At 32.5% G+C, this 15,431-nt stretch overlaps 1 protein-coding gene and 1 pseudogene across 1 annotated transcript; one reads left to right on the forward strand and one right to left on the reverse strand.

Moving 5' to 3' along the window:
- Positions 1 to 530: 530 nt before the first annotated feature.
- On the reverse strand, positions 531 to 4,461 carry LOC108724996 (integrator complex subunit 4-like; annotated as a pseudogene).
- A 1,115-nt stretch (positions 4,462 to 5,576) lies between these two features.
- Positions 5,577 to 15,085, forward strand: lds (transcription termination factor lodestar). The gene is made up of 13 exons (XM_018451742.1): positions 5,577 to 5,758; positions 8,428 to 8,600; positions 9,509 to 9,607; positions 9,791 to 9,865; positions 10,498 to 10,649; positions 11,560 to 12,055; positions 12,163 to 12,297; positions 12,495 to 12,712; positions 12,840 to 13,341; positions 13,446 to 13,774; positions 13,848 to 14,018; positions 14,664 to 14,863; positions 14,938 to 15,085. Exons 1-13 carry the CDS (start codon positions 5,577 to 5,579, stop codon positions 15,083 to 15,085), a joined length of 2,880 nt encoding a protein of 959 aa, XP_018307244.1.
- The last annotated feature ends 346 nt before the right edge of the window (positions 15,086 to 15,431 follow it).

Consider the following 15,431-nt stretch of genomic DNA (forward strand, 5'->3'; position numbering starts at 1 on the left):
CTGAAGAAGGTTATGGTCAAAAATGTCAAACTTTCTAGTGGAAACGTCAGATGGCACCTGACAACACTCAGTGTTGCCAAGGCTCAAAATATAAGTAGTGCCCCTCGTACAATAAAGTATTTTTAATTAAATCGAGAAATATTAACTCTGATCGATATTATAAATTAAATTTGAGTGAAAATCATAATGCAGCGCGCCAGCTCTCATATTAAACATAAATGAATTAAACATAACTGAATGAAAGTTACGATTTCTTTCTTTAGTGAATATCCATTTCTATTACATTAATTTTATATTTTTTATTCTTTTAGAATTTAGTTTATGCGCGTCATGTAACAAGAAACAATTTTTGAACAAAGAAACTTGAAACAAAGATTAGATTTTGGAGAAAACAAAATTAGATTTTTTATTTTACCACTGTTCCAAGTTATTCAGAATATTCATTATTCTCTGTTGTTCAGTGTTTAGTGACATTCAGATGATTAAAATTTTATTTAGGCAATTTGCAACAAACATCTTGATCTCTCTTGTTATCTCACATGATGATATCACAATGATTTCTCTCAATATATAAAACGGCAAATTTGTTTAAATTACATATTTTATCAACAAATTAATTCTTTGCATCAAGTATTAAATCTTGATCTACAAAGATACGTATAAATTAAATGATCAAAAAATATTAAATGATTATTACACAATGATGTAATCATATGCTCCTTTTGATGGCTTTCGGTGCAATTGACACTTTGATAGGTTTACACAAATCAATCACGCATGGATCATCTAAAGGTGGATGTGTGCAAATCGATGATGAAGGTAACAGCAATGCTAAAGAAATTTCTACATTACAAGGCTCCATCCACACTTGATGCGATAATAGAACTGTCGTCCTCAATCTGTAATCTTTCTGATCGGACTATTGCATACGCAGATCTGTCGCGGTAACAGTAATTGCATTTGTTGATCCGGATGTCTCAGCTTTATTCGCAGAGTAGAGGAATCACGTAGATTCAATATCTTGGCGTTTAAAGAAATTCCCAGCAAAAGACCATCCGTGAATTTTAGTGCAGCATCGGCATCGCCTCTCGGTTCCTCGATGTGTGCTCGACAAAAGCGCGTCGTCGCTGATGGTCTCGGTAATCGCTCTTCCCCCTGTACTACAGGCGTCAAAAGCAATGGCAACAAAAGCCGCATTAAGGAACCCGGTTTCATGTCTGCCAAAGTGGGTATTTGTAGAACTAGAGCCCTGGAGAACGGTGGTAGCCTTGATGTATCTTGAGGTAAAGCGTCAGCTTTAGGTAGGAAATAACGGGCCAGTGGTAATGCGCTGCCGGTAGCACTTTCGGTCACCCTAACTAATTCTATAGCCAGTGCTTTCAACCACATATCGTTAGCCAATATAATATCATTTTCGTCTAATCCATTAAACAAACGTTATAATCTAAAAAATGGTAAGTATAATTTTATTTATTTTTTCTTATATAATCTTTTATATATTATTAGTAAAATTGTACTATATCAAAACGATTTCTTTAATACATATTAAAGGTACATACTTTTGTATATGCTGAAGGACGAAAATGTTGTTGTTAGTATTTGGCACTGGATTCGCCGAAATAGAATGTTGTCGAAGACACAGAACATTCTTTGAGAGGACGGACTTCAATAGCAGCAGGCATCGAATATACAAGGCAAAGTGAAACGTGCCGCGCTTTCCATGTGATGATCCATCTCTGCCATACGATCAAGATCAATGGCTGCAGTTTCTAAAAGCTGCGTATGAACTCTTCCTCCTGCATTCTCGATTCCAATTCCCATCTTCTCCAAGAACTCTCGACCATGTTGATCCCTGTTCTCTTCATTATTCATATCTTCCATTTTGATTCCTGAACTAGTAAGTGCTGATCATAATCGCGTAACTAGATGAGGCATAGCGTCGCGCAAATAGTGATAGTGTTTAGAAGCATGCTCTGTAAATAGAGCGTGCATACTTGGACAGTGTAATGCTGCGTTGAAGATTAAAACAAGTACACTTGCATCTGTTATAAAAAAGTTAAGGACATTGCAACTTTAAAATTTAAGACTATTTACATAACGAGAATTGATATAAAGGATACAGGATGGTTCATCCACATCTGGCTCAGGTGTGTCGAAGAAAGGATGTCGGCCAAGAAGTTGTGGTACTAGAGGTAACGTTAAGTACGGATGTGATGCGCCTAATTCTGCTAAACAATTCCTGATACTCTCCCTGTCCTGAGGATACCGAGTTAAATTATCTAGCAAACGATTAACGCACATATAACGACAATTTGTGGTAGCGAGATGACTAGCAGCTAGCATAGCGTGCAAGCCTTCTCTCACTTCTCCTGAGAAATCTTCTAAAGCACCTAAAATTGTTTCTAATTGGTCCTCTTGAAAGGTTACACTTGATGACATTTTCTTTAAAGATTCAATAGCTCTTAATCTGACATCCTGAATCTCATCATTAAACATATCCATCATAAAGTCCAATGAAATTCTAGATATGCTCGGTTATTCTAACGAAAGTGTACAGAGTGCTTCAACTGCTGCTGTTCTTACCTAAATTTTTTTTTAAATGAAAAATTTATTTTCAATTGATATGAGAAATGAAAAAATCATAGAAAAAAAAGTTCAATTACAATTAAACTGTTTTTCAGTTTAACTACAATTACAAACTTGAAAAAAACATGAAATATAATAAACTTTTGATTCGCAGGATAATCTAATAAATATTGTAAAAAAATTCTCTATTATTTTATGTAACGCGATAAATTCATACCTCTAAAAATTCATCTTCTAAACCATGAATGAATGCTTCACAAGATCCACTTTTCTCTTCAACTTCGGGTCTGTCTGCTTCAACTACTTTTTGTTCTTTATCTAAGGCTTGTTCTATGTAGTGACGTGACACACTTTCATGGTTCTCAAAAAGGACATTGCAGAAGCTCTAACACGAGGTGATAAATCACCCATAAGACTGCAAATTTGTGAAAAAGCACAGTCTACCATTCGTACATCCTCTCCATCAGATCCAACAATATACTATAATATATAAAAGAAACACATAAAAAAAGTTCATTGTAAGATTTTATTTTTAAAATATGTTTATATTTATGTACTGATTTTTCTGGATACTCCCGGCTTAAAAGATAGATAAGTTTAAGAACAGCTCGGCGTACAATTTCATAATCATCGCGCAGGCTTCCTTGAAAAAAGTCGCAGGAAGTCTACAACCTCTATGAGAATGTAATTCTGCCATGATTTCAAAAGCTTGAGCATGAATCCGTGGATCTTGAGAGCGAACACAATTGCCAATTAATGTTAAGGTATCATCAGCAGTGTTTGCAGTTAGATAACGCCCAATAATCGAAAGACATCGCGTTTGAACACCATGCCATGTGTCAGGCAAATGTTCCTGTGCAATCTTCAATATTAGTGCTCTAAAAATACAAAAATATTTCTTCTCATTAATTTATCAATAAAAAAAGTGTTTTTACTTTATTAATTAAAGCAAATATTTAAATTATAGTAGCAAATATATTGTATATGCATAAAAATGATATCTTAAAGAAAAAGAGGAGATACAATAACATTTAAGATATGTACACACATCTTTGATAATCTCCTAACTTTAACAACGTTGCTAATCCCTGACTTTTCACTCTGTGTGATTCCTCGTTCCTCAAAAGTTCAGCTGTTTCATTCACAATTTTCGCCTTTTCCAAAGTGTTTTGCAGGCGTTACTTCTCCCAATTCAGCGAACACCCAGAAAATCTTGGCTGTAACTGCAATTTCATTTTCAACAACAAATCTCTCCACTAACTTCTTTATAGCAATGAGAACATCCTCTAGCGCTATAGCATTCGAAATACGAACAAGCAATTGCAACGCATCATTTCCACTTTTTTATTTCATTATGAATTTAAGCACTATCTCTTCTCGGATTAATCTATAATTCTGACATGATATTTTGATAGACCTGCAATATATGTGATATAACCTCAATGCATCACAAACCTAAAAAAAAAAATATATATATATTAAGAGACACACCATAGGCAACCTCACATTTGATATGTAGTATTGCCAACTTTAGTAGATGCACAATAAAAAACTAATACACCGAGTGCAATTCGGTGTGTAAATTGGAGTGTAAATCGATTTAAATATTTTCAGTTTAACAAAAATTTAATTTTTTTAAGGTTTAATGAGATAATCAAAGTGATAAGAAAACTATGTAATTAATGCTGCGGTCCACTTGACGCTACAAAACGCTTCGAAGCGTTCTTTGATTAGTTCTTTGATTATAAGAGAGTAGGATGGCTTGTATTTTACTTATTCACTGCTACGTTTACTTTCTACAGTGATTCAAGAAATGGAACACAGCTTTCCATGTCATTCTTTGGGTTACCGAGTCGAGGGCGATTCCGTGATCATTTCGGAGCGAGGAGGAGGTTGATAATTCAAGGAAGAATAATTATTTACCAATTTTTTTTCGAAAATTTTGAAAAAAATTGGTAAATAATTATTCTAAAAATGCGATTGAATACAGCTAATTTTGTTGTAAAACTTTTGCATAAAACATTTTTTTATATCTCAAATAATTTTGTTGTAAAACTTTTGTATAAAACATTTTTTTATATCTCAAATAATTTTCGAGACATAACGGAAAAAGCTGAAAACCACTGTACACGTAAGGGTTGATCTCATCCCTTCAAACCATTTTTTAGCCGCAACTGATATTTTCTAAATTCATCTCTTTATGTAAGCTACAAGTTCACAACGTTTCATTAAAATCAGAATTTGACATCTCGAGAGGTTCCCTTGTTAGTGTGCATACCAGTGTCGCATTAATTTTCTTATTGGAAAATGTTACAAGTTGAATCGAGAATTAATCTACTTTCGATCTACAATACAATTAATCTTTTTCCGATTCTAGAATTGGAATAAGTTGAACCTCTCGGTTAAGAGTTAACTATGAATTGTAGGACTGGACTTAAACAGTATTGATCGATAAATTAATTGAAATCAATTTGGACAGTTTGAATTTGCGTCAAATGGCTCCAGAAAAATCAACAAGAATGACATTTTGACTTGTGTAGTCAATGCACCATCCGTCACCCTGTCGTTGGCAACGGATTTAAAACGGTTCTTAAATATAGTTGTCCACTGTTCCGCCTTGAACCTACATCCAAAGCGGTTGTATAACCTTTTATACAACCTCTTTGCCTACATCAGACTCCTATTCTTCTATAATTCTAGCACTTAATGCCACGTCAGCTAAATTATGCCGTCTCTTTACTAGTTTTAGCCTTGCTTGTAAACGCCGTTTATAATTCATATTTTCGCGACGCTATCTCGCGCCAGCACGCGGCACCGATCCCTCCCCAACTGTTCCGCGTGCGAATTCGTATCGGTTTGTATCGGTTCGTGCAAGGCATTGTCAGGCATTGCGAGGCATTCTTGTACCTGATGTCGGTGAAATAAGAGAGTAGGATGGCTTGTATTTTACTTATTCACTGCTACGTTTACTTTCTACGGTGATTCAAGAAATGGAACACAGCTTTCCATGTCATTCTTCGGGTTACCGAGTCGCGGGCGATTCCGTGATCATCTCGGACAGCGAGGAGGAGGTTGATAATTCAAAGAAGAATAACAAACGAATAATCGTCGACGAATCCGTAGAGATCGATGATGATGCCGATAATTCTATCGAGGATACGACACCGAGGAAGTAAGCATTCTATTGATGAAACCATATATAATGCTATAATATCTTATATACAGGGTGTTTCCAAATTAAATGGCAAAACTTCGGGAGCGTGTAGAGGAGTAAAAAACTAAGAAAAAAAGTCCTATAGACATATGCTCCTTTTTGCTTTGTTTCGCAGGAAATCACGAAAAAAGAAAAAAATATATTTAATTTATTATTTTAATTATTTTATTTATAAACTTTTTAATGAAGATTTTGTTCGAAATGTGCACCTCTTGCAGCAATACAAGCATTGCATCTGTCAAACACGGCTCTTGTAGCAGCCAGGCACTGTTCTTGCGATATTCTGTTCGCTGCAGCTACGATACGATTTCTCAAATGTTGCTCTGATTGAATAGGCGAAGAATAAACTTCTTGCTTCAGAGTACCCCATGCATAGAAATCTAATGGCGTTAAGTCGGGCGAACGAGTTGCCCAATGTACTGCTCCTCCACGTCCAATCCATCGTTGTGGGAATTTTCTATCTAACCAGGTTCTAGCGACTCTGCTGTAATGAGCAGGGCATCCATCTAATTGAAACCACATTTCAGTACGTTGTTGTAATGGGATGTTTTCTAAATAGTCAGAAAATTCATTCTCCAAGAAATTTAGAAAACGGTCCCCATTTAATCTTGCAGATAAAGTAAACATTTTTTTTCGATTTCTCTGAAACGGAGCAAAAACGAGCATATGTCTATAGGACTTTTTTTCTTAGTTTTTTACTCCTCTACACGCTCCCGAAGTTTTGCGATTTAATTTGGAAACACCCTGTATACTGCCGAAAAATTATAATTTTTTTTCTCTGCAGTTATGATCTCTATTGATTGTTAAACTCGGATGATGACATTAAAATCACAGTTTTGAATAAAAATCTAGTATTATTAATAAGTTTTAAACATATCTACGAAATTAATAAATCATAAAATTAGTACCGTATTGTCAGTTTAATCACTTAAATATTACAGTCACGCAAACTTCCATAAAAATCGGCCGTCTTTAATAGTATCTTGTCGATATCAACTATCAAGGATAAATTAATCCTTGATGTCGAGCTACGTGAAGATAATCCATGTTTGTTTGATAACAAAAGAGTCACCTTACGATCGGCAGTTGCCTTGTTTGTTGTGATATATTGTTGTAATAGCATTGTTCGTTTTGTCTCTCGGGAGCTGCTCGGGGTCGCTCCGAACGAATCCAGCGTACTTGAAATGTAGGATTCATACTGCGTACGACATCCGTTATACCACGTCCGATATTTATTGTAACATGAATATATATTCGACTATAATTGGTCAATTTCTTACGGCTTAAGTCTTAAAACACCTATTGTAGATCCGGACTTACAGTCGAATACGAGGAGAATAATTAACTATTTCGTCCGTTTCTTATGGCTTAAGGCTTAAAACATCTATTGTAGATCCGGGGTTACGCCTTAAAATTTCATTGTAGACGCCGCTTTAAGGGCTCGGTGAGCCCTTGTATTTGAATATTCCGTTAGATTTGAAAATATAGACCAAACAAGTACAAAAACTCGCTGATTGTGAATGCTCAGTAAGGTCGGAAATCAGATTACGCATTGAGGATTGAGATTGAAGATTGAAAAATGCAAATTTGACCAATCGAAACGAAAGGAGCTAAAATTTCTTTGTCCTCACTGGTCAAATTTCAATCTTCAATGCGTAGTCTGATTCCGGCCTAAGCGGTGTAGTAAATGCACTTAGTTGGCTACATCTGGTGTACCTACCATCCGCGCCATTCATTAAAAACCGAAAGAAATGTTTTTTATAAAAATTTCCCAAAACATTACATATGGTAATTGTACATGTAATTATTATGTGTGATTGGGCCTGGGTTACGCCAATAACAATTTCTTCATAGTTTCTTTTTTCATTACTTTCAAGATCATTTTAAAGTCAGTGAATGGCATTTTCAGAGAAAATGTTTGTGGTAAAAGTTTCTTATTTTTTTGCATGTAATCCGAATCTGCAATAAAAAGTACATATTATTGTACATTTAAAAAAATTTAACATTCTATCTGGTTAATCTATGTTCGGTTGGAACCGGAAGTTTAAAATATCATCATTTGATAGAATGTATCCGTATTACTTATCAAAATTTTTTTATAAATAAAAACAAAATAAATTTATCTTTCTCTTTTTACTTACTTTTGTCATATATAGGGTGTAATTAAAATAAAGAAACAAACTTCGAGCATCCCACACTAAACATGAAAAAGGTTCATATAAATATATATTCGCAAACCTCATTTGATTCAATACACGCATGGGCCATTGACTGTCAAATCATGGACTATCGTACTTTCAAAAACCCCAAGGCGGTTGCGAATAGTTTCACGGACATCAAAGATGCGTTGGAGTAGCATATCTTCGATATTAATCTGAATAAATTAAAAGAATTTTAAGATCGAGAGATCGAGATCGAGATCGAGAGATCGTGTCGGAGCTTATTAATAATCTCAATAACAGTGGATTTGCTACGTTTATATAAATTTTTTTTTTACATTTGAGAAGCTCGTCCTCAAAGTTTATCTTTTAGTTACATTCTGTACATCGTATTTATTATAACTGAAATAAATTATTAAAATATAAATTAATGGATATAAACATTTTCTTACAAATATTTATGTATAGGAATAAAGACAGTGAAGATGACAGTACATCTGTTGTCTGTTCGATCAGAAACATAAATAAACAGACGAGAAGATGTGTACTGAATTCTGATGACAGTGATTATGAACAGATAGATGATCATGACGATAATAAAGCATATCATACGATTAATGATTTTAACAATTCTGATTCTGGTAAAGATTAGTAAATAAAAATTGGTATACGTAACACTTTTTTGTAATATTTTTTATGTAATATGTAATTGTATTTTTGTATAAATGTATTTTTTATGTAAGATTTTGTATGTAATATTATATATAGGTTTGTTCTTTTTGGCTGAACTTTTGCAACAGTTCATCTTTCTTCTTCTTCTTTCCTTCTAGAGAGAAAAGAAAGAAAGATAAACCGGTGCGAAAGTTCAGCTAAAAAGAACAGATCTTATGATTTTGTATGTATCATGTCTGATAAAATAAAACTTTTGCTTCATTATATGCAGGGTGACCCATTTTAATCACCCCAAATATTTCCAATCCAAAGTCAAACCAATGGTACCATTTTATGGCCCCCTTGAAACCATACAACTGAAACATTTTCTTGTAAAATGCAAGGGAACGGAAATATTTGGGGTGACAGATTAAAATGGATCACCCTGTATATGTGTATATATAATTTTATATAGATATTTTATACAGTGTCCCGCGTAAAGATCATAACAACACTTAAGGATTCTGAGATTATTTTAAGATTAAAATTCTAATACTAAAGTGTCGCGAGGCTATAACAGTTTTTTAATCATAAACATTAAAAGTTAGCTAATTATATCGCCTAAAATTTGCGCGTTCAGACGTGATACAAAAGTGCTGAAAACGAAAGGCCAATTGTCGCCTCGTGTTAATGTTGATACAAAGATTATATGCATACGAAGATAAAATTATTGATATATTAAAAAATTATTATAGCTTCGACATTTTGGTATTAAAATTTTTTCCTCAAAGTGATCAAAGAAGTCTCCCCTTAAGCGTTGTTATGGTTTTTACGAGATATCTTGTATAGATTCTTTTGTTTTCTATTATTTTACACAAAGTTCTGTTATTTTACATAGATTCTTCTCTTTCATGTTCACGGATTAAAAATAAGAGTAAAAAAAAAAAAGATGTTACTCATGATGATACCAGAGAAGATATAAACCAGAAAAGATATGGTCAGTATTATTTTGTTTGTATGGTTCATCAAGGTCGCTAAATTCATGTTATTTAGATGATATTCATATTATTTAGAGATATTCATATTATTATATTCATATTATATTATATTATATATTATATTATTATATATTATATTATATTATATATTATATTCATATTATTTAATTAATATTATTTAGAGATATTTACTGACCCTAAAGTAGCAGACGAAAACAAAGAAATTGATATACCTGTCACTATTGAGCTTGATTCAGGTATTTTTATTTATAACATCAAACGTATAGATTTTAATCTTGCATAAGTAAATCTTTTTGGTAATTATTTAGAATAGGACTTTTTTCGAATTTCGACATTTTTCGGCTGCAATGTTGATAATCTTTGTTATGATTCAAATAGTGATAATAAGTCGGGGAGGTCGAAAAAATATATAGTCTACCTATTCTTTAAATTATTTATTCTATCTTATCTTCCCGCATAGGGGCGCACGACTTTCATGTGAAGTCGCTTCGCGTGGAAGTCATGCGCCCCTAAGCAGGGGGGGAGGTGGGATGGAAATCGCTTCGCGTTGAAAGTCGTGCGCTCCTATGCTATTATATGTAACACTTTCAAAGAAAATTTTTTTTTATTTTTCGACCTCCCAACTTATTGTCACTATTTGAGTCATAATAAAGATAGATTATTATCAACATTGCAACCGAAAAATGTCAAAATTCGAAAAAGGTCCTATTCTAAATAATTGCTGTATTTTTATACACGGTATAATAATATTATCTATATTCCCCACACAAAGTCTAAATTTTCAAAACAACATTTAAAGATATCTTTAAGATATCTTATGTTTCAATTATGGACTTTTATATGTCTGAGAATTTTATATTATCTACAGATTCTGCTTCTGGACAAAACGACAATGAATTTGCAGTATCTTTTGCAAAAGAAGAAATTGGTGTTGGAAATGTGGATCCATTAATAGCGCAGAAAAGAGCACTTACGGTTTGCAAATTAGAGCAGCTTAAAAACGAGTCAGCCCAGATGAAGGTAATATATGAGATATGTATGATCTGATAATAAAGTTCCCGGATCACAGCAATAAAAAATAGATATCTCACACACATAATAAAAAATATTATATTTTATCTTTGAAAGTAGTTCTTTATGACATTAATACATTTGACATTTTTGGATATAAAGTCTCAAAACTTTTTTTTAAATCCGTAGTTTGGATGATGTTCAGAGCACTTGTCATATTCTTCTGAATGTTCTTGACGTATTAAAAATGTTTATCTTTCATGATGTTTTTGAACTTTCGGAACAGCACGGAATCCGAAAAAGATCTAGCGAGTAAGATGAACGACTAATTTCAACTCTTTTCACTTCATCGTGAAGCAGTTTCTGGCCAAAAAAAAGGTTGTTGAGATTAATTATGTATTCGCTGGATCTGATTTTCGGATTTTATGTTTTCCTGAATTTAAAACATGATATATAGAAGGTAAATACTTTCAAGTAAAGGACATTTAAAGAAATATGATAACTGCTCTGAACAATATTTCAACTTTAGACTTTAAAAAAAGTTTTTAGGCTTTGTATCGAAGATGTGTGAGTGTATTAATGTCACGGAGGATTATTTTGGAAGACATATATATATATATATCATTTTATTATTTGACATGTTCGTGTTTTTTTAATGTGATAATGAATAATACATTTAATTAAGGTAGTTCCATACGGCCAATGTACGTCACATTAGCAAATGTTAACACACATCCGCACGCGTGCGCGCGCACACAGCACACGCAAAATTATCTGTCTATATGAATGTAGGCCAATATTTAGCGCAAAGTTGATATATATTTGTCATGTTGTCTGAAATTGCGTGTATTTATTATCGTAATAAATAGTGTAGATAATTTTGATAATGCATATATCACATAAAACCTTATATTTCTAGCAACTACTCGCTGAAGGAAATATCGACATATTTCCTGATGAAGGACAGAAATTACAAGAATGCATACATCAGCTAGACGAAGAAATAAAAAGCTTGACACGTGAATTGGAAAGTACTCCTTTGATGCCACTTTTCAATAGTCGAGACATCGTAGAAAAATCACATTTCATGAAAGAATCACAGTTTTCTGAAGATGAGCTAGACTCAAAGTACACCGATTATTCATGTTTGGATATTGACAATATACCAATGAAACCTACCACATCTCCTGAATTAAAGGAACTTGGTTTAAAAGCACAAGCAATAAGAGATAAGGAGCTCGCTTTAACGGTTGAACGATTACAAGATTTGCACGGATCCCTAGTAGCTCGGCCATCAGAGAAAGAAAAAGTAGAAGACCCAAAGGGGTTGAAGGTACAGTTAATGCCGCATCAACAGCATGCTCTTGCATGGCTTCTGTGGAGAGAACAGCAAAGACCATCCGGTGGCATTTTAGGTAAATATTAAAAAAATAATTTATAATACTAATTATATATTAAAACATATATTAAATTGTATTTTTGAATAATTTTGTGTTATTATTGAAAATGAATTTTTTTATAGCTGATGATATGGGCTTGGGCAAAACACTAACTATGATAGCTTTGATTTTGACCACTCTTGCTAAAGATTCTGATGAAAGTGGTGATGATGATGATGATAATGATGCCATACGGACTAGCAAGAATAGATCTTCACGTATGTAAAAGTTTTATAGAATTTTATAGAATTTATAATAGAAACAAGTTCTTGCTTTTCTATAATTTTTAAAATATTTGCTTTCTTAACTTTAATTCACTTAAATTGTGATATTATATTCAGCATAAATTAAGACAATTTTGATATGAATGTACTTAACATAATAAATCTATTAAGAATACATGTGATTACGACAGATCATAAAGGTGGTACTCTAGTAGTATGTCCTGCGTCTTTATTGTCACAATGGGAAAATGAAGTACGGAATAGATGCAAACGTGGTTTATTATCTGTTGAAGTACATCACGGCAGTAATCGACAGAGCGATCCTAAAAAATTGGCGAAAAATGATATAGTCATCACGACATATAATATATTATCTCGAGAACATAAAACCAATTCTACATTATATAAGGTATACAATCAAAGCTTACAAATATTATTTGACCAATGAGTAGACAAGTAGAAATTTAATCTTATTAATACGTATATAATATAGATCTGAGTTTTTAATTTAATTGCAAATTGAAATTTTATTACAGATCAATTGGAAAAGGGTTATACTCGATGAAGCGCATATAGTAAGAAATCACAAAAGTCAAGCATCTGAAGCGGTATGTGAACTTGTAGCGAGTAGACGATGGGCTCTCACCGGCACACCTATACAGAATAAGGAGTTAGATTTATATTCCATAGTGAAGTTTCTTAAATGCTCACCTTTTGATGATTTACACGTTTGGAAGCGATGGGTAGATAATAAGAACGCTGCGGGCCATCAAAGATTGGCAACGGTAATGAAGACAATAATGTTACGCAGAACTAAACAAGAATTGATGTCGAAGGGGGAATTGGAAAGTTTACCCGATAAATCCATCGAGGAAGTGATAGTCCAACTCGATGAACAGGAACAGTTGGTTTATGAAAAAGTTTTAGCGTATTCCCGTACTCTGTTTGCACAATTTTTAGTTCAACGTGCAGAGAAAGAACACATGTTAGATTTGTACAGTGGGAAATACAATAAACCTTCTTTTCTCTCAAACCCAAGTAAGATTTCATTTAAAATAATATGCTATATCTTGCGTACTTCTAATCATCGAAATGTATTAATATTTATTTTAATGCGCAATTATCCGTTTTCTTTTTTTAAGACAAGGAAACTCAGTTCACGAAAGCACAACAAAAATTATTGGCGTCGCACGCCGACGTCAAAACACATGAAATTTTAATGCTTCTATTACGACTGCGACAAATATGTTGTCATCCAGCATTGATCCACGCAATGCTGGATCATGAAGACTTACAGCAATGCAATGTAATAGATGTAGAAAACGTGGATTTCAATTTATTATCTCGCATGCATAATATGTCGCTTGAAGTCGATAATGAAGAGAAGAACGCTGATGTTGATGGAAGAATAATGGGAAATTTACTCACCGTTGAAAATCCGGTGTTTAAACATGATCGTATTAGTTCCAAGGTGAGTGATAATTATATAATCTGAACAAACTGTACTATTTCATTTGGTTATAATTCAATATAAAATGATTCAGATGAAGATGCTACTTGACTTGGTTAACAAAATTTTGCGAAAAAGTGACGATAAACTTATTATCGTTTCGCAATGGACAATGTTGTTGGAAATTATAGCATCACATTTGCCTTCAATAAAAGAGGCTACTTTTAGCAAGTTTACAGGAAATGTTCCTATTAAAAATCGACAGGTATGTGGATTATCAATATCAATATTACCTGTGTACGTTCATATTTTGTTATTAATATTTTGTTACATTTCACAAAAAGTTAAATATTTTGTTGAAAAAAAATTGTAGAGAAATTTTTGACCACGCATTTTAAAGCGCAAAAATAGGGCTTGAAATCTGCACTTAAATTTTTTTTCTACAGTATTAAATTATATAAAATTGAAAATTGATATTGTAATATTTTTATTTCTCTCTAAAGCGTTGCAGTTTGATGAAACATAGGGAAAAATTTAGTATAAAAGTATTTTAAAGTAGGCTTTCTAAGCTTTAAAATGCTTTTGTATTAAATTTTGTTCGATGATGTTTCATCAAACTGCAGCGCTTCAATATAAGACAAAGATATTGCAAAATGTATCGATTTTCAATTTTATGTAATTTAAAAACAAAATGTCGTAGAAAACAAATTCAAACACAGATTTAAAGCACTTTACGTTTTAAAATGCGTGGTCGTAAATTTTTATACGATTATTTTTTACCACGATATTTAACTTTTCATGAAATGCGACAAAAATATTAGTTTATACACAACAATTTACAAACGCGACTGTATATTTTTATTATATTCTACTCCATTAAAAAATTAATACTTATGTATTTTTCTCTCAGGGTATAATGGAATCTTTTAATAGTCGAAATTCTGGTCCGAGAATTCTGTTACTGTCACTTACTGCTGGCGGAGTGGGATTAAACTTGGTAGGCGGCAATCATTTGTTGTTATTCGACGTTCATTGGAATCCACAGTTGGAAACACAAGCGCAAGACAGGATTTATCGTTTTGGTCAAACAAAGAATGTTTACATCTACAAGTTTGTATATCGTGTTTGATTTCTACGTATGTTCTTTGCAAAGTTCATTTTAATATCTTTGTTTCCATTTTTAGATTTATCTGTGTTAATACAATAGAAGAGCGTATTAAAGCGTTGCAAGAACGAAAACTTCAGATAGCAAAAAATGTACTGAGTGGTGATACAAGCAACGCGGTTGGAAAACTTACGCTGAACGATCTCAAATCTTTATTCGGCTTCTAATCCATTTTGTCTTATAATAAATATAACAACAGTAAATATATTGTATTTAATATAGAAAATATTATATATATATGTATATGTATATAAATAGAATAACATTTTTATATACATATACAACATATTTATATATATAACATTTTTATATACATAACTTTTTTATACATATACATATATATAATATTTCCTATATTAAATACAATATATTTAAATAGTTTTGATAATAATACACATTTTAATATATGAAATAGTTGCATTACATTATGAATTCTCTATGGACAATTTATTATTTTCTTTCTATTAATTTTATTTATCTAAACTATTATCTATGCTTTGATTGTTTTAACTG

Source organism: Mycetomoellerius zeteki, unplaced genomic scaffold (genome assembly GCF_001594055.1).
Source record: "Mycetomoellerius zeteki isolate Tzet28-1 unplaced genomic scaffold, Tzet1.0 scaffold320, whole genome shotgun sequence".
Taxonomy (NCBI): domain Eukaryota; kingdom Metazoa; phylum Arthropoda; class Insecta; order Hymenoptera; family Formicidae; genus Mycetomoellerius; species Mycetomoellerius zeteki.

What these genes read in the sequence shown, in the direction of transcription:
- lds (XM_018451742.1), top strand. Translation starts at nt 5,577, where the DNA reads ATGGAACACAGCTTTCCATGTCATTCTTCGGGTTACCGAGTCGCGGGC. An exon ending in TATAAACCAGAAAAGATATG is followed by an intron (nt 9,608 to 9,790) that starts GTCAGTATTATT and finishes AATATTATTTAG; the next exon opens with AGATATTTACTGACCCTAAA. An exon ending in ATGATCGTATTAGTTCCAAG is followed by an intron (nt 13,775 to 13,847) that starts GTGAGTGATAAT and finishes AAAATGATTCAG; the next exon opens with ATGAAGATGCTACTTGACTT.